Below are 23,639 nucleotides of genomic sequence, written 5' to 3'. Positions count from 1 at the left end.
TGGTGACCACCACCACCCTAGGCTCAACAACCCATCAACAACCTCTCAACAACCCATCAATTCTGGCTAATAATGATGAGCTGATTGAAGATCTATACCATAAGAACTTGGCAGACTTAGGAATTACATTTGAGGACCTCAAGAACGAGGTCATATTCAGATTTAACACAGAGGCCAGGAGTAGCGCAATGTCCCATCGGGTGATAACATTGTCCCCCAACCTATTTAGGAAAGTCATGACATTAGCACACAGATTCAGACCATTTACAATTATAACTAAGTGCTTTCTTTGCCTGGGGTTCAGTCATACGTCCCAAATAGGGCTTACAATACCGGAATCTCAGGATCTCGAATACTGGGAACCTGGTCATTTTTTCCCGGTATTGATTAAAAAAATACCGGTTTTTCGGTAATAATTTAAAACATAATGTTTTATAATTTAATCACATAAAGGTTATAAAATCACCTCTATGTGATTATGACGTCGTTATCTCTACTAGCAAACATTGCAACCTGTCCACAATTCTGAGACAACTTCATGTCTTCATGTCTGAACGGGTATCGTAACTCCCAAGTCCCATTCCTTCACTACTGGCTTTAGTTCACCTCCACCAAGTGTATAAGTAATTTTGGGGTTGCTGTTCCCCAGGTGTAAGACCTTGCATTTTGCTGAATTAAAGCATAGCTGCCACTTTTCTGACCAACCCAGAAGTTTATCTAGGTCACTCTGAAGAAGCTCTGCTTGACAGCGATCATTAACTACTCTACTGATCTTTTACATCATCTGCAAGTTTAGACCTCATGCCCTCCACAGAAGTCATTTAAGATAATCAAAAACAACAGTGGTCCCAATACTGATCCTTGGGGAAACCCACTACTTACAATATATCAACCCAATCTGAGGAATAACCATTTATCACGACCCGCTGCCTGGTGCCCTCAAGCCATCATGCTATCCCTCTAAGGATTTTCCCTATGATTCCAGCCTGCTCCAACTTATAAAGTAACCACTCATGTGGGGCTGAGTCAAATGCTTTGCTGAAATCCAAATAAACAATGTCAAAATTATTCCCTAAATCCAGCTCACGAGTGACCTGTCAAAATGGCTAACCAGGTTTGATAAACATGATTTTCCCTTTACAAAACCATGCTGTGTATTCTACAGAATTCCATTTCCATCTAAATGATCCTGAATTCCACCCTTGATCATTGCCTCCATGATTTTCCCTACTACTGAAGTTAGACTAGCCGGTCGGCAATTTCCCGTTACATTCCTAGTGTAACGGGAAATTAGAACCTTTATGTTCTAATTTATGCCAATCCAATGGAATCTCTCCTGTCCAGTGATGCTCGTTAGTTATGAGAGCATCTCCTGTCCAGTGATGCTCTCATAACTAGCCTTAATAGTTCAATGCACTCACTTGCCGCCTCCTTTAAGATTATAGGGTATATGCCATCAACCACAGGAGACTTACTCACCTGTAGGCGTGAAAGTTCTCATTAAATAATCATTTGAAATTTCAACATCATTAATTACATTTTTTTCAACTTCACTTTCATAATATCTCATTGACACAAAGGTTTTGTTTATGTAAATAGCGATGCAAAGTAATTGTTGAGTTCATCTGCAACTTCAGCTATGTTATCTAATACTATCCCACGTCCATTGCATAAGAGTCCAATCTGATTTGTCCTTCTCTTCTTTGCATTTTTATATGCGAAGAATTCCTTATCCCCACTTTTTGCTCTCTTCTTTATTCCTTATCCCCACTCTTTGCTCTCTTCTTTATTCCTTATCCCCACTCTTTGCTCTCTTCTTTATTCCTTATCCCCACTCTTTGCTCTCTTCTTTATTCCTTATCCCCATTCTTTGCTCTCTCCCAGACTCAGTAAAGATACTATAGTGAAAATTATACTTTACTTCGCTTAATAAAATGTCTTTCTCCTTCAGAAAATGATGAACATAATTCAACCACGGAAGACCAACATGGAACAGAACATCAGTGTTCCGCAAATTCTTTCCAAAATAAGAAATTGCCTGACTCCAATGAGATTTTAAAAGATGAACTTGAGTTGGAAATTAATGAAATACTTTTAACTATTTTTGCTAAAAAAAAGTTCAAAGCCTAGAAAATATGGATTGAGATCGTCTACGATTATCTCAGTATAATAGTACCAGAATAGAATCCGAAAGGGCATTTTCTGCTGCCTAATCAAATACTGTATGTACCAAAATTAGATCCATTTTTAACGATCATACTATTGATTGCTTATGTTTCTTAAGAGCTCACTTTATTCGGACCGGTAGTGTGGACTTAAACATAACTAAACTTTGCAGTAACAATATGTATTTTTTTTGTTTTTAGAATAACTGTATTTTAATAATTTTTTTCAGAATATTTATTATTGGAATAAAAGTTTATTTAAAACACGAATTCAAGTAATTACAGTACTTGTTTTTTCCTTAATTTATTGCACCTAATTGTCATCAAAATGTATTGAGAAAAACGTTTGTTTTTGGAATACTGGTATTAAGATTTTGACCAGTATTGTAAGGCCTAATCCCAACACTGCATTCACACTTTACCAACCTGTGGCCACTGTGCACACAGTGAAAATGTGTAGGCAGTGTCCAAATCAGGACAAACCCCCCTCCCTCCAGCTGTGTTAGCTGTAAAAGAAGAAAAAGGGAACATCAGCACTCAGTCAGAAAATCGACATGCCCTGAATACCAAAGGGCACTAGAGGCAGCAAGACTAAGGACCATGGATGGCTAGGACAACGACACAAAAGACTGATAATCAAACTACACCTTCAGCACCAAGACAATATGCCGGGAACAACACATTACTTAGCCTCAAGGTAATGCAAATAAATGGACATGGGTCATGGACTGTGGCAGACGAGATCAGGAAGGCTGTGGAGGACCATGAAATATATATAATAGCCATCCAAAAGCCCTTCCTCACAAAAATATCCCCGGGGAATACACACAAAATCTTGGGGTACTCCATTCAAACCCGAATCATAAACCTGTCAATACTGATCCAAAGACTTGCATAATAATCTGGAATAAGAAAATTGATGTGCTGGTCATCCATGGGCTCTGCACAAAATACACAACATGCATATAAATCAGGTACTATGTCCTTTTACTTCATGTCCCTCTACTGCCCACCAGCAGTGAATTTTGAGGATTCTCTCGTACATCTAGACTGTGCAATTGACCTCCTTGGTATGCGCAATATGCTAATCTCTGCAGACATAACTGCCAAATCCCGGATGTGGCAGCACAACCCCAGATGCCCAAAGACTTCTGCTGGAGGAACTCATCCAAAGCAGAAATCTACAGATACAAAACCTACCAAACTATTTAACCATCTACTGCAGCTCTACAGGGTAATCAAATATCAACATCGCAATAACCACCAATGACCTGAGGGACCATGTTCTGAATTGGACCCTCAGCAACCACCAAGTCATCTCCTCCATTGTACAGAAGAAACAAGTGACAAACAAAAGCACGAGAATTCCAGAGTTTGCTAGGTTCTCACTGAGAACAACAGATTGGAAAACATTTGAAGACTCCATTAAGGCTGATTTTTCATGACCAGACCCAACCAAGTACAAACAAAAGAGTACTGCAATATAATCCAAGAATCAATCATCAAAGCAGCATACTGGTCAACAAGGAAGAATGTCCAAAGGCATACACTCTGCCCATGGTGGACAGCAGAACTCACCAAACTCCACAGAGGTCAACCAGGCACAGAAGAGATATCAAAACCACCGAGACTGGCCAGCCGCAGATGTTGTCCAGTTCCAGACAGTAAACAAGATATTCTTCTTGTTTCTCCTAAACAAGAAGAATATTTATACTAAATCTATTGCCACACAGAAAAAGGAAACCTGGACAGAATTTGTAAAAGAATCAGGAAATGCCAACCCATGGGGACTCTTCTATAAGATAGCCAAAGATAAAACCCTTCACAACAGATATATACGACACGGTACAAACAGACAGTGCAGAAACGACTAACTGGACAGACTCAATGAGTACAATAATTGATAAATTATTGTACTCATTGAGTCTGTCCTCCCGCAGCACCAAACCATACGCAAAACAAACCCAGAGGGGCTCACATCTGGTGAGTATGGGCTTGGCACACCCAGGGTCCTGAGCTGGATATCATCATTCTTCTCTTTCTTGGTGATTCCCTTCTACCTCTCTCTCTCTCTCTCTCTCTCTCTCTCTCTGGGTAATTCAGAATTTTTTTTTTTTTTTTTTTGTCTGGTGCAGCATAAGCCTCAGGCTTCCTTGCACCATATGGCTAATAATAATATATGACGGAATCTCAAGATGATCCCTTCTCACTGCAAGAGCTTGACTCTGCCCTGTCAAAAATAAACATCAAAAAATGTCCGGGGATGGATCATATAGAATATGCATTCATAATCAGATTCTACAAAGTGAAGCCACATCATCTTCTGCTCCTATATAACAAATGTCTGGAAAATTCCCACAGGCTTGGAAGGTAGCCATGCTCAGTCTTATTCAGAAACCCAACAAATTACTGACAGACCACCTCACTCATATAGACCAATAGTGCGACTAGCCAACCTTGGGAAAATGCTCGAGTGACTTATTGTTGTTCGCATCACCCTCTGGTTTGAAAGCAAAAACCTTATTTCACCAGCCCATTATGGATTCACGAAGGGGAGGTCCTGCGAAGATGCCCTCACTGATCTAGTTCTCCACCTAGAGATGTTTCAGGCTAAGTATGAGTTAGCACTATTTATCGACTTTGAAGGAACGTTCGATAATGTCTAGTGGGAGAGTGCGCTAGACTGCCTCCGAAAAGCAGAGTGCCCCAAAAACCTTTACTGGCTATTAAGAAGCTACTTCACAAACAGATCAATTGTAATTAGATTGAAACACCTGCAAGTCCAAAATGCCATCAATTGGGGGTGCCCCAAGGGCTCTGTGCTGGGGTTCCTGATTTGGAACCTGGTTCTCCAAGACTGGTTGAGTTACACTTTTGAAAAAACAAAATTTATAGCATTTGCCGACGGTTTGACCATCATTGTCTCTGGAAAATCACGCACGGCAATAGAACAAGCAGTCCAAACAGTCCCCACTAGTCTAATATCATGGACCACACTGAATGAACTCAAGATCAGCCCAACAAACCAGAGTTCTCGGTGTAATAATAGAAATAAACACACAACAAAACAAATAAATTCTCTGCATCCAATAGTTAGAGTGTCAAGGAACGAGTGGGCTCTCAAGGTGCACCCTGACCTAATCCCAGCACTGCATTCACACTTTACTAAGGCTGTTTTTCTGCCCATTGTTTCATACACAGCAGGGGCCTGGTTCCACTGGGCCACAAACAGTAAAATGAAAAGAAAATTAGCTTCAATCCAAAGATAAATGCTGGTAGCCTCCCATCGAGTTTGCCGCACAGTCTCCATGGCTGCATAACAAGTATTGGCTGGCACCCTACCATTGGACTTCCATATTATCTTCAGGGGGTTATCCTACAGAATCAAGAAATGCATCCCAACAGCAGTAGAGATCAACCTAAACACAGAAGTTAAACAAGAAAAAACACGCCGTTATAATGAAATGGTAAAACTGTGGCAAACCAGATGGGACACCTCGCCGGTGGGTGCTGAAACCAGGGTTTTCCTTCCACAGGTAACTTTCACTACAGCCAAAGCAACCAAGAAATGGTTCTCCCCAACCCTCCAGTCTTCTTTCATTCTCACTGGGCATGGGTCACTAAACAAAAAAACCACCAGCTAGGACTCCTTGAAACAGACCGCTGTGAATACGAGGAAAATTGGAGGTACGTGCTCAACTGCGCCCTCTACCAAGAGTAACAAAACAACCTAAAGAGGGAAATCCCCATCTACAACGAGGAACAATTACACCAATTAATAGACACCCCACACAAACTGAAGGCGTTCCAGGTCTTTGCTGCAGAAGTATTTGAGAAGAGGAAAACCTATGCTAACCATCAACACTACCAGACCCCAGTGACTTCAACTGCCGACTAATGCCAACCAACTGACAGAATCCTCGTACTGTTGGATGTGCTACATTTAGCAACTGAAAGACTTCAATCTCCCCCCCTTTTTTTTGCTCTGCCCTGGCTCCAGGACCACCCCTGGAGCCTGGGCAGCAATAGAACCCTACTGCTATCCTTTCCTCTCTGTCCCGCACAGGGTATGGTATCCTTGTGCGGGATGGAAATAACTTTTTTCACTTTTTTTTTTAACACTGTTGCTGGCACCCTGGTCATCGCTCCTTTCACTTCCCAGATGGGATGCGGGATCAAAATATTTTTTTATTTATTTATTACTATTATTTATTATTATTATTATTATTATTTACAGTAATACCCCAAAGTTACGCGATAGGTGGATCCGACGAAAATCGTTTAATTCGAATTCGCATAAGTCGGGGTACAACTTTGCATATAAATACATATAAATTTTGTTTAATTGGGACCAAGGACTAACAAAAACACTAGTTTAGAAGAAAAATATTTAATAAAATTGCAGTTATTTATACATATTAATACAAAATATGTATTAAAAAATAAATGAGTTACGTAAAAAAGTTATTATTTCGATGTCGATGGCTTCATAAAATCTAACAAATTCGTCTCACGACACAGCGCCTTCTTTTTTTCACGCAGAATTTCTTCATAGCAAGCTAATAATTTTTTTATTCCTTGCTTTGTAGCTATAACACATTCTTCGTTGGAGTTTTATGTTTTCTAAAATTTTTAAGCCCTTTTCAATTGAGCTGAGACCTTCTGTCAAACTTGCAATTGTCATGTGCTTTTCTGGTGGAACTGGGTCTGAAGTGTCGGATATTTCAGTGACGTTTTGCTCACGCATCTTTGAGCTCATTCATTGTTAGCTCCTGACTTTGTGAATCCAACAGCTCATTCACATCATCACCATTGACTTCCAAATCTAATTGCCTGGCAAGATTAACAACTTCTTCTATCACATGAGCGACACAATCAGTTTCTGGCATTGTTTTCGTCTCGTTTTTGAAAAAAAAAAAAGGACAAAGTTTCTTCCAGACACCATTCAATGTTTTTTTGTGAATTTCATTCCAAGATTCTTCAATGATTCTTACAGCATCTAAAACATTGAATTGTTTCCAAAAGTCTTTAACAGATATCTCACTATTTTGTCTCATAGCTTCGTTAGACGTGCAAACGAATACCTGGTGTAGAAGCCTTGAATGTTTTGATGACTCCCTGGTCCATCGGTTGAAGCAAGCTGGTTGTATTTGGAGGCAAAAACACAACTTTCACACGTAGGTCGAAATTAATTAGGGCGGCAGGAGGGTGACCAGGTGCATTGTCATTAAGAAGCATCACTTTAAATGGAATCTGTTTAGACTTGCAATAACGTTCGACTTCGGGTATGAAAACCAGTCCTCAAAAACGGAAGCTGTCACCCAAGCTTTATGATTTTTTACTTCCAAATCACTGGTGAGCTAATTTTAGATATACACCAAACGAATAAATCAAGAACCGCGTAACTCTGAGTTCGCGTAAGTCAGTGTATTACTGTATTATTATTATTTATTATATTTATTTAATTATTTTTATTATTATTATTTTTTTTTTTTTTTCTCTCACACTCTGCCCTGAGCTGGGACTCCCCAGGCCAAGCCGGCAAACCCTCTCTCTCTTTTATTTTTATTTTATTCTTTTATATTTTATTTTATTATTTTATTTTTATTATTATTATTTTTTTCCCCCTCTCTAACAATTATCCTTGATTCAGGCTCCCATGGGCCGGGGTAGTCCTCCTCCTCTCTTCTCCTTCCCCCCCTTCACTTTACACTTATTTTCTTTACCTCCCTGGGAAACTCATTCCCCAGGAAGGAGGGCGAGCAGATATTAGGGAAGGCCTTGCCTTCCCACCGCTAGGGACAAGTATCTGGAAGCAGTTGTCCAGGTGATCTCTGCTTCTTGGTAGCCAAAAGGCCAAAACACAACACTATACACTACATAACAAACACATAAGCTTACAGACAAAAATTTTTCTGTCCTATCACTTTCTCCCATGTGGGATGAAAACTTCCCCCCCATCTCTTACCTTTCCCTTCCACTATCCCATTCAACTGGCATAGGACTTGGATCCTGTGTGGGACGAACACCTTTTTTTTTTTTTTTTTTTTTTTAAACACTACATGACACACACTGGCCTTACCTTGACAGAGTCTGTGAAAACTAAACAGAGCAACGAGGGGGAGATGAACTTTTGTTCTAGGAGCTGCCCATACAAAAACAAAAAAATACAAAATTCTCATGCAGAACTGTAATATTTATCTTGATCTCAGAAACCAACTTCTACTGTCTACCAATCTTACTTTGCTTGAGCCTTACCACAACCGCATAAAAAATAAAGAGGCATTCATTGCCCTCCTTCACTTCAGCTCAAATATTTTTAAGAGGAGGTCACTGCTAGCTGCTGCCACCCACAAAAGTCAATAAACAACTCACCTGCTAGGACTGTACCCAGATTAGACTGCTGACACTGGTTTTTCCCAGCATGGGATTACTAGGTCTTTGACGCAGCATTTCTAACCCCTCTATGGGGTAGGATTATGGAGTCACTTGGTAATTGCCCCTCCCCCTTTAAGCTGTCTAACTGCCCTACTATTTTCCCCACTTTTAACTATTACCCCTTTCTATAAAGCTCTCTACCCACAAGTGGTTTTGCATTCCTACTTGCCTGGGGACATCCCTTTATGTCTCCTCCTTTCCTTCTACTTTACTTCCAATGTTCTTCCTCCCCCATTTCTTTTCCTGGGTTCTCTCCTTCTTTGCTTTTCTGGAGGGGAGACTCTGTCAGATGTCCCTCCTACTGTCCTGGCCCAGCTCCTCGTGCTGTGGACGGATGCTGGAAGGTGCCTTCCTTGGTGATCACACCTCCCAGTAACTAAGAGGCCAGATGAACAACACACCACACACAAAACTCACATTACTCAACATAACTCACACTCATCTGGTTTGCAGAGTTATGCATTTTCACAGTGCAGTTTTTTTGTGAAACCACTGGCACCACCCAACAAACCCAGTGTCCACTATAATAATTATATAATAATAATAACTCCTCTCCTCCTCCTCATTTGTTTCGCATGCTCCCTTTTTCACTTTCCAGAGTGGGTCCCCCCCCCGGCCCTCCCTGGAAAGCTCAGACATTGTTCAGGATTCACCCTGGTCAAAGACCTTTCTATTCTCTGCTATACCTGGCCTGCCTATGACCGGCCGAGGACAAGAAATGTGGGGTTCCACTAGGGACCCTACGGCCAAATGACCGGAGGAAGAACAGAACAGAACAGAACAACACAACACAACACAACACAACCCAACACTACACTGCACTGCACTGCATAGACCAACATTAACACACTTGGGGGTGGTTGTGCAGGCAGATATGAAGTTCTCTGAGCGGTGCAGACAGGCTGCAAGAGTAGCTCATGGTGTATTGTCAATGATATATAGGAATTTTTCTAGCAGGGATAAGGAGGTGATTATTCCCTTGTATAAGGCAATGGTCAGGCCACACCTAAAATACTGTATACAGGTCTGGAGGCCTCATTTCAAGAAGGATGTAGAACTGCTGGAACGAGTACAGAGAAGGGCAACAAGATTAGTGAATGGAACAAAGGGTGCTCTTACGAAGAAAGGCTTAAGTTTTGCAAATTACAGTGTTTGGAGACTAGGCACCAGCGAGGTGATCTGATAGAGGTGTATAAAGCTTTGAATGGTTTGAGCATGATCAATGCTGATGGGATTCTTCCTCTTGCTCAGAATAATCACGTGAGAGGGCATAAATTCAAATTGAGGAAAGACAAATGTAGGATAGACGTGCGGAAATTTGCCTTTAGCCAGCGGGTGGTTGGTTGGTGGAACAGACTTCCATCCCTTGTCGTGGAAGTTGATAGCCTAAATAAGTTTAAGGCTCAGCTGGACAGGTATTTCGAACGAACAGAGGGGTGAAGTGGAAGTGGTTTTTTTTTGGCTGATGCTGCATAAGCTTGCTTTCTTGCATCAAATTCCTCTACTAATGCTAATGCTAAAAACTGACACTATCTCTTGCCTTTACAGAGTTTGTACTGCAACACAGAGTATACAAACATGGAGTTGGGGGACCCCCGTGCCGCTTGACAATGAACACTGTACACAATATGCTATGTCCTTTCTATATACATTGTACTCCCCATATTCAAATTCTGCAGTCCTTATATCTGAGTGACACCACATCTCTGAAATCCCAATAATGTCTGCATTATTGGGATTTCAGAGATTAATGTCTGTCTTGACCACCACCTCAAATTCATCAAATTTATTTACTATACTCCTAGCATTGGCATACATGCACCTGTTCTTACTCTTAGTTACCCTAACACAGCCCATGTATTTACTCATTTCATGATTACTACCAGCAGTCCTTGTAACCCCCAGCACCTTGCTTTCAAGGCTGCCGCACATTTCAATAGAAGCAGTGCAAGAATCACTTTCACCTCTGTCTGCAGCTGTTGTTAATCTATTAGTCTGTGTATCTCCCCCCAAAGCTAGCAGTTTTCCGACCCACCTCGATAGAATCAGGAAATATTCTTGCACCTTTTTTATTTAAGTGTATCCCCTCTCTGTAGAAGCAGTCTCTCCTGTTAACAAGCACAGATCATGATGAGAAAACTTGTACCCCATGAGCCTTGCACAATCTCTCCAGGGCCGAACTGACTAACAAGGCTCTCATCATATACTCCCACCTATCATGTCTCGGTATAATTGCAAACACTTTCAAATTTATTCCTAATATATGACTTTTTTTTTCAACATTACCCTGTACTTGTTAAGTAAGTCTGCATATCTCCTATTCTCTTAATGTCATTGGTACCAATATGTACAACAAAATCACCTTTTCTACCCTTAAAAGATGATATCTGCTCTATCATTAACATTTATTATCATTAACTTTTGCTCATAAAAGACATATCCTGGACCTATCCCACCTATCCTTTTTGCACAATATATTTCCTGTTTCCCTGACAACAGTCACCAACAACAACTAGCCCCTGTGGGACTAGTGCATTCTGCCTTGAAGGGTTGCCGCTCTGTTGCCTGATAATTAAGTGCAAGCTCTGGTGTTGATGTGGGAAGGCTGAAAGCTTGATGGGCCCTCAATTTTATTCCTCCCAAAGCATTCATCCTGTTCTTCAAGCTCTCATAGAGGCCCATAACAATGCTGAGTTGCCACCTAATATTCCCACAGTCCCTGCATCGAGCACACACAATATCATGTCCCATTCCCTTGGCAATATCATGTCCCATTCCTGATAGCTCTACAAATATTAAACAACTCGAGTTGGCACCTAATATTCTCACACTCCTTGCATCAAGCATACACAAAGATATCCCCTTGACAATATCATGTCCCATTCCTGATAGCCTGCAAACATCAAACAACCAGTACATTTTATAAGGCCGGGATTCGGAGGCCTGCTACCCTTCTCTGTTCTTCCCAGAATCACAGCACTCCCACTATCTTGAGCCCTTTGCTGCTCTGATCTGAGGCATAATTTTCATTTAAATTCAATATACAGTAATTAAAAAATACTACATTAAACAAATATATCTAATGCAGTAATAACTCTATGCACCAGTTATGCTATGAAGTTTATGTTATTAATTATATATAATTAAAATTTGAATATTCTTATCAATACGCAAGTTATGCAGCAATAATATTACCACGCTATCAAGTTTGCATTATGTGTATTATGCTTGAAAGTAATAAGTTAATTATAATATATAACAAAATTATCCAACTAATGCCAACCTAAGCGGTTCCAACTTTAGAGCCACCTATTTGCCACAATTAAAAAATTAGTTCCCCCCACCACTCACTCTATAACTATAACAATGGCGGCAAGATTCAAATGATACAAAGGTTCTACATATATTAAGTAGTATTCTACAAAATCTCTAGCTAAATTAAAAAATAAGATAACAAACTACCTATTTGCCACAATTAAAAAATTAGTTCCCCTACCACTCACTTTATAACTATAATGGCAGCAAGATTCAAATGATACAAAGGTTCTACATATATTTAGTAGTATCCTACAAAATCTCTAGCTAAATTAAAAAATAAGATAACAAGTGTGACTAGGAGTATAAAGCTACTTATAGAGTATGATTTAATTCAATTAGGCCAATAAAACGGCAAAATTCTTAAAAACTTATCCATTTCTTGGAGCTGAAAATTCTTTAACTAACCTGTGAATACTCTCATCCCCAATCCTTCAGGATGTCCTTGAAAGGTAGCATAACAGTACAGTAATATCTTAAATTTTCTTGTTTATATATTTATTTCTTTTTCTGCCGTGGGGTTCATTTTACTTTCACATCTTCGATTTTGTGTGCTTGTGTTCTGAATATCTCTTTCAGTTGTTCTGAAATATGATTAGCTTACAACTAAATACATATTAAAATTAATATAATAAACCTGCCTGTCAGCTGCTGTCAAAGCTCCAAGATGCTTTTCTCCTGGCTGGGGTTCACTGTCATGGTGAAGAATCTTTTCAATTTGTCTGTATAAAAAACAGGGGGATAAATTTTAACATGAAAATTCTAAAAACGACAATTGAGAAAACAAAAATATATTTTTCTTCAAAACTTTAAAAGTTCTGCTGAAATCTATATTAATAAAATATGTTGAAAATGGTAACATTTACAGTATAAGAAATATCAAAATGACATTTTGACATTTCTTATACTGTAGTACCCACAGCTGCAGCTATCAGTCTCACTTCAGAAACTAATATGAGCATTTAAAAAAAAAAAAAAAAGAAGAAGAAGACTGGTCATTCAACTCCCCTTTTAATACATTGTTCAGAATTAAATCACTTGTTCATTCTGCTGTAGAGCAACTCGCAAAAATGTACTACAAAATTGGCAATATCTTGCATATAATTTCAGTGCAACTAGGTTAAGAATAAATATAACTTAAAGTTGTCGAGATCTAGTGATCTTTTCTACATTTTTTTTCCAAGAGAGGCCAAGCTAAGCTAAAGCCAAGAGGGATTGGTTTATGCACAAAAGCTCAGTTTGAAAGCAGTATTGCTTCATAATGGAAATATTTTTTACCATCACTTCCTCTTGTTCATGCTGTTGGCCTGAAAGAAACTTATGATAGTATGTGTTTGTGGGATAGGCACGCAGAGAGAGAGAGAGAGAGAGAGAGAGAGAGAGAGAGAGAGAGAGAGAGAGAGAGAGATATTGATTAATATATTCCTGGCAAAAGCAATGTAAAGTATTTTCCATTGGTTGATCCACAGAAGGTTTTTCTTCCCCATCAAACTTGGACTGTTAAGAATTTCACTAAGGCACAGATGAAGAAAGCAGAGGATTTGCATATTTATTGAAAATATTTCCAAATTTATCTCATGCAAAGCTGAAGGAAGGAATTTTCATAGGTCCTCAAATAAGAAAGCTCCTAAAATATGAAGAATTTCAAAGAAACCTGAATGATGTTGAACTGGCTGCATGGAGATCTTCCAAGGCTGTGGTACACGGATTCCTTGGAAAGAGAAAAGAAGAGAACTATGAGCAATTGGTGACAAACTTGCTGAAATGTTACAAGAACATGGGGTGCCGCATGTCATTGAAAATGCATTTCCTTCATTAACATCTGGATTTCTTTCCTGAAAACTTAGCAGATGTCAGTGATGAACAAGGAGAGTGCTTCCACCAGGACATATGTGCAATGGAAAAACGATACCAAGGTCACTGGGACTCTGCCATGATGGGAGATACTGTTGGTTCCTTAAATGGGAAAGCAATCTGGGCCGACCGGGCTAGCCGAGTGGGTAAAGTACCTGCCCGGCAACCCAAAGGTCGCGGGTTCGATTCCCGCCTCGGGCTTGGATCAAAGTACTGCAAAAGCCTTTGGAGGTGCAATATGGCCACAGAAGCCGATGCGCCAACAACTACCAAATCAAAAAAAAAAAGCAATCTGGAGTATAAAAGGAAATCATTGAGTGTCTAAGTAACATATCTAAGTAACATATATTGTGTGTAATAATTACAACCATGTATGCTGATATTGTATAAAAACAAGGAATTTAAAAAATGTGTATATCTTTTGATGTAGATGTGACAGAAGTAAAAGATTGATATTTTCATAATCAGGACATTATTTTGTTCAGAATAACCAACTTTTGTTCCAGAGGTATGAAGGTTAGTTAGTTAGTTAGTTTTTAGGAGCATTAGCAACTAAGGCCATATTGCTCCGGGATATGTGGTGGTCATTCCCTGACCTTTCCTCATCCTCCGTATTTGGTGGTGACGGGCTCGAACCCTGGTCTAATCAAGAAGCCTGTGCTATGCACTGCTGCTCCTTCCCACCTGGCTACGGAGGCGCCTAGGTATGAAGGAAAAAAATTTTGTTGGGTAGCATTATCAGACAATAGACTTCTAGGAAATTTCAGTCTTTGTATAAGTTTCAGTTTGTGAAGAACAAGCCATCTCAAGCTCCTTACAAGTTTTAGATAAGCAACGAGGTTATAAAAAGCATGTCAATTCACTTCCCCCCTTAAAGAATGGGAGTGATGAAATTTGCCCTCAAAGGAAATAGATTTCAGGATGTTGAGGACAAAGAAAAATGTAACCACCAAACTGAAAATCATCTTTTTTGGATGCCTTCACTGACTCTTTTCAGAAACTTTTATAATGGTGTAATAAGTGAATTCAATCGGGGGTGATTACTTTGAATAAAAATAAAACCATTTTTGAGCCCCTTCACTTTATGTTATTTTTATTGCACCAGCCCAGGAACTTTACTGCTACACCTCCCAGATGAAATTATATCATTATAGATATCAGTATGTGCAGATAATGTGTGGATTTATTTAATTCTGTTGAAATTAATTTAATTAATTTATTTAATTATTGAGCATATTATCCATAAACAATCATGTTATAATTCGAAAACTGTATGCATTTCTGCATTCAATTTGTTTTGGAGACACCAAACCCTCCAGTGCAGAAACCAACTTTCAGCCAGCATGGCTTGGTTTTATGCATGCATTACTGATGATTTTATAATGCATGCATAATTTTTTTTTCAAAAAAAAAATTCTAATATCATTTTAATATGAACAGAATCACCCAAAAGGTGAATACACTATCAATTTAAAATTCAATGTACCATCACGAAAGCATTTTCAGACTCACTAGTCTTTCACTGGGCAACAGGTTGCCTCTATTGGCAAACCTATACAGATTAGTGAACAACATATCATGGCTAAGTGAGCAAAGCAGTTTATAGACAAAAAAAAAAAAAAAAAAAACTTTCCAAATAAACACATTAAATCTTTGTGTATCTTTTACTCCTAATAATGAACTGCATGCTCTACATAGGAGAGTAGTAAAAGTTGGAGTGTTATATTTCAACAGGCTTTTAAACTATGTGCATTTCTGTATTCTGTTTCTGTCTTAGGAGCACTATGGTCCCTCCAAAGATATACTTTTGTCAATCAAAGCTTGAGCATGATGGCCAAATTAATGATCAGCTCAAGTTCACTAATAGAGTAAATTATTTCAACACTGCTGTTCTCTCTACATAATCACTTTCCCTTACAAATATTATTATAATAATTACATGACAATTTATGCCTGTTTACTTCATCCTTGCATAGTCACTTAAAATGATTCACTTCAAACGAGACAAAAACAGACTAAATTCTTTACAAACTCACATAGTAAGATGGAGTTGAAAAAAAATGTATACCTACATAAATACAGTACATATATAAGAATAATGATAAATCAAATGCAATTTAACAGCATAACAAATATATTACAATCAACTGTTAGTTCAAAACATTATTTTCAAAGAAAGTAACATGAAAATAAAATAAACTTTAGGAGACAGAGAAGACAACATACACTTGGATTTCTACTGGTTTTAATAAGCGGCCTTTATGATATACAGGAACTTTGTAATAACGTCCAGCATGGTAGACAACCACATGTTGACTGTCATTAAAATGGATGAGTTTATCTATGAAAAAGATGTGTTTTAATCAAGATTTTAAGGAGCAATATGGAATAAGTAATAAATCAACATTTTAAGGAGACCAAATCACATGGTACTGTAAAGAAATAGCAAGAACTAACTATGAAAATAACAATAATAAAAAAATTCAAAGTAAAAGGAAAATTTATCATATACTGCAATTATCTAAAGGTAATGGAATGTAGATTAATTCTAATTAATTCAATTGACAAATTAATTAAAACATTTAGCAAATATGCTCTGATTTGCCGGAGTGAATAAGCCAGGGTGCATCCTTTTATATCTATCACCCGCTTGACATCCTCAACCAACCTTCCTCTGGGTATATGCTTTCAGGCTTATTACTATTTATTTCTGCTTTGAATATCTATTTAACTAGATATATCAGTAAACAAAATAAAAATAAAAAAACAAGTAAAAATTAAATGAGGAAATATATCAATAAACAAAATAAAAATAAAAAAACAAGTAAAAATTAAATGAGGAAATTAACTCATTAACACGTTCATTGCTGCTTGCATTTAGTGAAATGTCATTCCCTTTGTCATTACTGTTATTTATAATAGTCACTCTAGATTTCATTTACATATCCTAGACACAGGTGCCAACTATTAATTTTTAGTTGGAGGGAAGAGTAATGTACAAAATGCAGTGCACTGCAATTTCATACCCCCACTTTAGCACACATGTGCTATGCCCTGGCACCTGCAGTCAGTGCCAGAGAGTCACCCATATCAGTTGTGATACCAGAAAAAAACAATTAAGTTAAAAAAAAAAAAAAAAACTATTAGTAAATGCATATGAATGAACTTTTGTGTCAATAAACTTCATAGTCTATAGTATGGGACAAATACTTCAATAGTTTGGGCCCCAATAATATTTATAAGAAACATCAAGTAACTGTCCAGGTTATTCATGAAACCATGCACCCTTTGCTCAAGACCAACATGTTCACAGTATGAAAAAGACGATAAAAATTCCTTCTGTGTCAACAGGATTCAAAACCAGGCCTTTTGCAAATGGTGTGGGAGAATAGTGGTCATAACCATTGTACTAACTGTGGGAGCATCATCAAATTCTTTTGTTTTCTTTAACATTCTCAAAACTCTGACTTTCTTTGAAACTCAACTTTTCCATCAAAGTAAATTTTCCTTGGTAATATTAATGTTTACAACTCCAGCTGCCTTCAGTTTTCCAGTTGTACAGCTCCACTATTAGAGAAACTGAAGCAGTTGCTATTACTAAATTTCACATAACTAATTCACTTACCTACTAGAATACCAGACAACATAACACCACACACCTGATATTTTTAATTTTTTCTTTACCAACAACCCTTTTGGGTATACAATTATTGTTAGCTGTCCACTAGGTACCCCAGACCACAAGTTTCTGATGGACTCTTTTCCAACGGAGCCTCACTCCCATGGCCATTTCTTGTCCCCTTGTCATTTGACATTATAAAAATGTCAAAATGGGACAATCCACATGATTGGACTACTATTTTAATTTTGTACTTTTTAAATTTCCTCGAGTGGACTACTATTTTAAATCTCCTGATCCTAATAATTGTTCAGATCACATCACAGAAATTATTTTTGTAAGGATGAAATCCTTTATTTCTCATTTCACCCCAAACTAGTAATTTATCAAAAACAGGAGGCTGCAACAGGCAGCTTGCATAAGGCCCACAGTTCTTTTTTGTGAAGCCTACAGAATATTTAACAGATCAGTTATAGTATTACCAGTGTACAAATTTTAATAAATGAAAAATGAAAAATATGGAAAAACAAGAAGTAAAATTGACAGTGTTTAATGTTTGGCATACTTTACCTTTAAGCAAATTGGTACCTGATTGGAATGAAGGTGGAAGAATTTTTTATAATGAATGTTGTTGGAAGAGGAAGGAAGTTGGGAAGTAATGCATCAAAGGATAATTAAAGATTAAAGCCTTTGTCCTTAATACATAAAAAGGATAATGTAGCAAAAATCTGCAAAAGCCTTCAAATAATTTGCAACATTGCAGTACTGATTAGAAAAAGAAATACAAAACTTTTCTAGCCTTTATCAGTGGGCACAAGTCCTTTAAGAGGCCAGCAGTGTAATTCTGTGTTCAAATATGTGTTCATAAGTGATATATAAAATGGTTATATTTTCTGAAAAATGGCATCAAGGAAACAGAAAGTTTGAGAAGAAAGTACAGTTTTCAAAGAAGATTGGACTAGTAAAGGCTTCTTTATTAAAAGTGGATATTAAATGTTTGTTTTAACTAAATACAACTGATAAAGATTAATTAAAAATTAAATTTAATTCAATTCAATTAGATTAGGCAATTTAATTAAAAATTTTGTGATTTAGGTAATTTTCTTTACTTAATTGAATAATCAAGCTTCTTGATTATTCAATTAAGTCATTGAATTCTTGATTATTCAATTAATACGAATCTTAAAAAACAAAAACCAATCGAGAAAATAGCCAGGGTTTACTTCGCTCAATTGGGACAAAATGCCGTTTAATCGGGGCAGGAGACCTCAGCACTGGAGATTACCCTGCGATTGTCTCCGACCATACCACGTAGTTCGGTCGGATTTCTGGAGGTCACAACCATAAAACAATTAGCAGGCACCTGTTTATTGGGCTTTTCTGTTAGTGCAATCTATCTTATTGAATTTATTGATCTTATTGAATTTGCGGTAATACCGACAAATGGAATTCTGTGGGTTATTATGGTAAAATGTGTTTACACTTCCATGGAATCTTCAATCATATAAAAAAAAATAATTTTCGGAATCTTCTCTTCATTCCTATTTTTAAAGCTTCGTAATTTGTTACTCTGTTCTCACTTGCACGTGTTGTGTTACTTGCATATTTGTGTGTGCCGTGTTCTTTGTTATTGATTGCTTATCTTTTTACTGTTTTAAATTTTAACCCCCACCCACAAATGTCAGTGAACAGAAATGTCAACTAGTTAGTATGTACATATTACAGTACGTATTAATTATTCCGATTTTCACGTATCATTTAATTTTTTAATTGGTAAGGTAATAAAGAGTAAATTTGTGATAAATATATCATTACTTTTATAGCCTGTGGATAATATTCCTCCTATTTTCGCTAATTAGAATCGCTGTTTAATAGAATTAAAATTCAATTCACAAACATGATCACAATGACCGGCGCTTACTACACATCGTATAGTGAATGGTGAGTTCGTCGTAACGTGATTTGATTGTACAGTAAACTAATTGTGCGTGGGGGGGGGTTAATTGTATTTTTTAACTATTTACACGTGAAACTTCGGATAATTGGGGCAGCCGCTTAATCGGGCCAAAATGCATTAGTCCCGATGTGTGTCCCAAATAACCGGAATCGACTGTATTTCAAAAAAAATGGAGAAATCTTTTAAGTGTTGTCACTTAAAACAACTATTACACCACAAAGTAGTATGATAAAGACTGGCCATTCTCATTGGTGGTAATGTTGCTTCCAGATAAAGCACACAGAGACAGTGGAGCTAATATAAAAATTGGTGACTTAACACAGAAACAACCTCCAACATTGGGAAAGTTTCTTCAGATAATTTTTTATATTTTTAAACTGTAATGTTGGTTATATAGCTTCCTTGACTGAAACTATGAAATTCACAAAAAATATTGCTGTACAAGGAGAAATAACCCTGTAAAAGATGGAATAATAACAGAATTTTAATATAAGCAAGGATATAGTAATGGTTCCTTAAAAAAAAAAAAAAAAATTTTTACCTCATTGATTCAAACTCCACCTTAATTTTCTTTTTTTCATTTAAATAATATGCAACAATTTTATACAGTAATTTATTCATACCTTTAAATAAATATATTTTGTATAAACAATACAAAAAGAAAATAGAAAAAGCAGTAATTAATAAAATTTAACAAAAACTAACTTAGTAACAAATTAACTTATTAATTTATAACTAATTACATTAAGATTAACAGTGTTCATATGATTTGACATTGATCACAATTAGTAATATTAACAATGAAATAATTGACCAATTTAACTTGACAGATGTAATCTCCGTATACACTCTGCATGCTAATCTCCAGCCTGTTCAAACTCTAGTTTGGACTGATTAATAACTGCTTTACAATTGTTTTGAGCTTTGTTGTAGGCATAAAATGACACTGAAGAATTAGAAACAAGCCAATTACGATATGCAACGTTCTTCTCATGAACAGCCCTAGAACATTTATTGGAAAACCAAGGTTTAGATAAAGGACAAGATTTTAAAGTGGAGTGTGGGATAAAGGATTCCATTCCTGCAAGAATAATTTCACTGACACGATCTGAGCAAACATTGACATCAGAAGTTTTGAATCAGTAATCCGACCAAGAAAAAGAAGAAAATAAATCTCACAGGTCATCCCATTTTGCATTCTTGTAATGCCAAACAACATGAGGTCGGGAATAGCCATGGGATAAAGGTTCCATTGGAGAAGAGACAATCACCAAGTTGTGATATGAAGTGCCTAAAGGACCTCTCACTTCGACCGTGTACTTAGAAGGGTTGTTTGTGAGAAAAAGATCAAGCATGTTGGCTGTATGGTTGGGATTGTCCGGTATTCTTGTAGGTAAATGAACAATCTGTACAAGGTCATTAGTAATTACAAAAGCCTCAGCATCTCGACCAGCAGGGTCGGTGTGACTAGAAAATGGAAGCCAGCTGGAGTTGTGAACATTAAAATCACCAAGGAAAATTACCTCACTGTTAGGAAAGTTGGACTGGAGAAAGTCAAGTTGCAAAGAGAGAAAGTCAAAGAGCTCCAAGTGATTAGTGGAGTTAGGAGAACGGTAGAGACAACAGATGAATTTGACACAAATGAGGTAAGAGATTTTAAGCCAGAGAAAATTGAAAAGAGGAGATTCCAAATTACCAAGTCTCTGACAGGGAATATCGTAATGGACATACGCACAAGTACCACCTTTGAGGCGAAAGGAATCATACAGCAAATAATTTGGGCAACTGAGATGAGCAGTATTTGGATTAACCGATAACTGAGATTCAGTCAGAAAATGTACATGGGATTTGGTAGACTGCAAGTGGAAATGGACATCATTGAGATTAGGTGCCTCCGTAGCCAGGTAGGAAGGAGCAGCAGTGCATAGCACACGCTTCTTGATTAGACCGGGGTTCGAGCCCATCACCACCAAATACGGAAGATGCGGAAAGGTCAGGGAATGACCACTGCATATCCCGGAGCAATATGGCCTTAGTTGCTAATGATCCTAAAAACCAAATAACAAAACAAAAACAACAACAAAAAAAAACAAACAAAAACATCATTGAGATTAGAATTGAGACCATGTATATTTGTGAAATGAATTAGGAAGTGTTTGGGAGGTTTAAATCTTTTTTGCAGATAAGCTTACTCTATTAGTTTGACAATTCATGGTGTCTTGAATAGTAAGAAAAAGTGGGTGGGACATGCTGTTTGAAGTAATGAAATTTTTGGATATGGCATACACATGGTAAGAATATACTCAGATACTTGACATAACGTGGCCTCAACAATGTCCCCTGCATACACATTACTCGGACTCTCTCCAGTCACTATTTGGCAGAGTAGAGGTAGCAAGATTATACACTAGCTGATCTGGAAGCCTCCTAGGGAGTTACCAATAGGTTCGGTCCAGTGTACTAACTAGCGGCCGGCCTGCAAACACCGTTTTTGAGCTGTACCCTTGAAATGTAAGGAAGATTGGATCTCGCCACGATGTTCATCATAACCTCAAAAGTCTTCAATCATACAGCATGATGGAAGAGATGATGAAGGGTTGACCTGAACTTAGCTCTAGAGACTAAACATGGGTTCCACCACTTCAAGCCTCCAATAAGCAAAGTGGTGGTATTGCACCGGTTGATGAGAGTCATCTACCACCTAGAACTGCCTGGTAACACAGAGGGGGGCAGCATTCCTCCATGTGGCGTGGGCACCCCACCTCAACCCCTGCTTACATTGGTTCACACTTGGGTGGTTACCCACCATGTGCTTGTGCATAGAGATTATACCCAGGATTACTAACAGTCCCTCCATCATGAAGGTGCAAGCAGAGGATTTGGCTGTCACAGACCGTCCGGACTTCACCAAAATTGGGTCCACTTGACTTGAGTGTCACCCGAATATCAGTTCCATCAGTGTTTTAGACTCCCAGGTAGCAAGTACAGCTTGTTACCTAAATCAGTGGTTCTCGACCTTTTTTTGCTCGTGGCCCACTTCTCAGTTTCATTCACCTCTGTGCCCCCCCTCATATTATTTAATTATAATAAATGTAATATTTATAATAAATATGTACTTATCATCTGTATTTTTTTTATAACCATGTTTATATTTGTTTATAATATAAGGAATATTAATAATAAAAAAGGGGTTTATTAACTACACTCTTTATTTATAATAGAATTTTTACTCATAAATTTTACAATTATTCACAATATACAATTATGCTCCTAACAAAAAATATTACAATAATATTATTTTCCCTTAGTTTAGTGTCTCATTAATTTATTTTTTGTATCAGTAATAATTTTATTTTAGAATGAACTTTTTGCAGCTCACTAAGTTTCCATGGCCCCCAATTTTACAACTTTTACCTGTGTCTCCTCAGAAATACGGCATGGCCCCCATTGAGAACCACTGACCTAAATAATTAGACACTGCATTTCTTTCTGGGGGGGGGGGGGCTACATGAAGGCAACATTTGGTAGAGTCTATAAATGAAGCTGTTGTTATCATCAGAAAAACTGATAAATAAAATTAGCATTAGCATTAGTAGAGGCATTTGATGCAAGAAAGCAAGCTTATGCAGCATCAGCCAAAAAAAAAAAAAAAAAAAAAAAAAAAAAAGTAACATAAATAAATAAAAATAACCACTTCCACTTCACCCCTCTGTTCGTTCGAAATACCTGTCCAGCTGAGCCTTAAACTTATTTAGGCTATCAACTTCCATGACAAGGGATGGAAGTCTGTTCCACCCACCAACCACCCGCTGGCTAAAGGCAAATTTCCGCACATCTATCCTACATCTGTCTTTCCTCAATTTGAATTTATGCCCTCTCAGGTGATTTTTCTGAGCTAGAGGAAGAATCCCATCAGCATTGAGCATGCTCAAACCATTCAAGGCTTTGTACACCTCTATCAGATCACCCCGCTGGTGCCTAGTTTCCAGACACTGTAATTTGCAAAACTTAAGCCTTTCTTCGTAAGAGAACCCCTTTGTCCCATTCACCAATCTAGTTGCCCTTCTCTGTACTCGTTCCAGCAGCTCTACATCCTTCCTGAAATGAGGCCTCCAGGCCTGTATACAGTACTCTAGGTGTGGCCTGACCATTGCCTTATACAAGGGAATAATCACCTCCTTATCCCTGCTAGAAAAATTCCTATATATCATTGACAATACACCATGAGCTACTCTTGCAGCTCGTCTGCACTGCTCAGAGAACTTCATATCTGCCTGCACCACCACCCCCA

The 23,639-nt window shown here is 37.7% G+C and overlaps 1 protein-coding gene across 3 annotated transcripts in view; it reads right to left on the bottom strand.

Annotated features, from left to right (window-relative positions):
- Positions 1–23,639, bottom strand: part of whd (carnitine O-palmitoyltransferase whd) — a 333,289-nt gene that overhangs the window by 165,459 nt on the left and 144,191 nt on the right. For all 3 annotated transcript variants that reach the window (XM_090381653.1, XM_090381652.1, XM_090381654.1), the window contains 2 exons: positions 15,999–16,113; positions 12,560–12,640 (listed from right to left, as the gene is read on the bottom strand). In XM_090381653.1, the coding sequence (XP_090237779.1) occupies positions 12,560–12,640; positions 15,999–16,113 (196 nt within the window). The remainder of the gene's footprint in view (positions 1–12,559; positions 12,641–15,998; positions 16,114–23,639) is intronic.

This window comes from Mastigoproctus giganteus, chromosome 9 (genome assembly GCF_048544385.1).
Source record: "Mastigoproctus giganteus isolate SK-2022 chromosome 9, ASM4854438v1, whole genome shotgun sequence".
Taxonomy (NCBI): domain Eukaryota; kingdom Metazoa; phylum Arthropoda; class Arachnida; order Uropygi; family Thelyphonidae; genus Mastigoproctus; species Mastigoproctus giganteus.
Note: the sequence above shows the minus strand (reverse complement) of the source record. Positions and strands in the feature narration are given on the sequence as shown.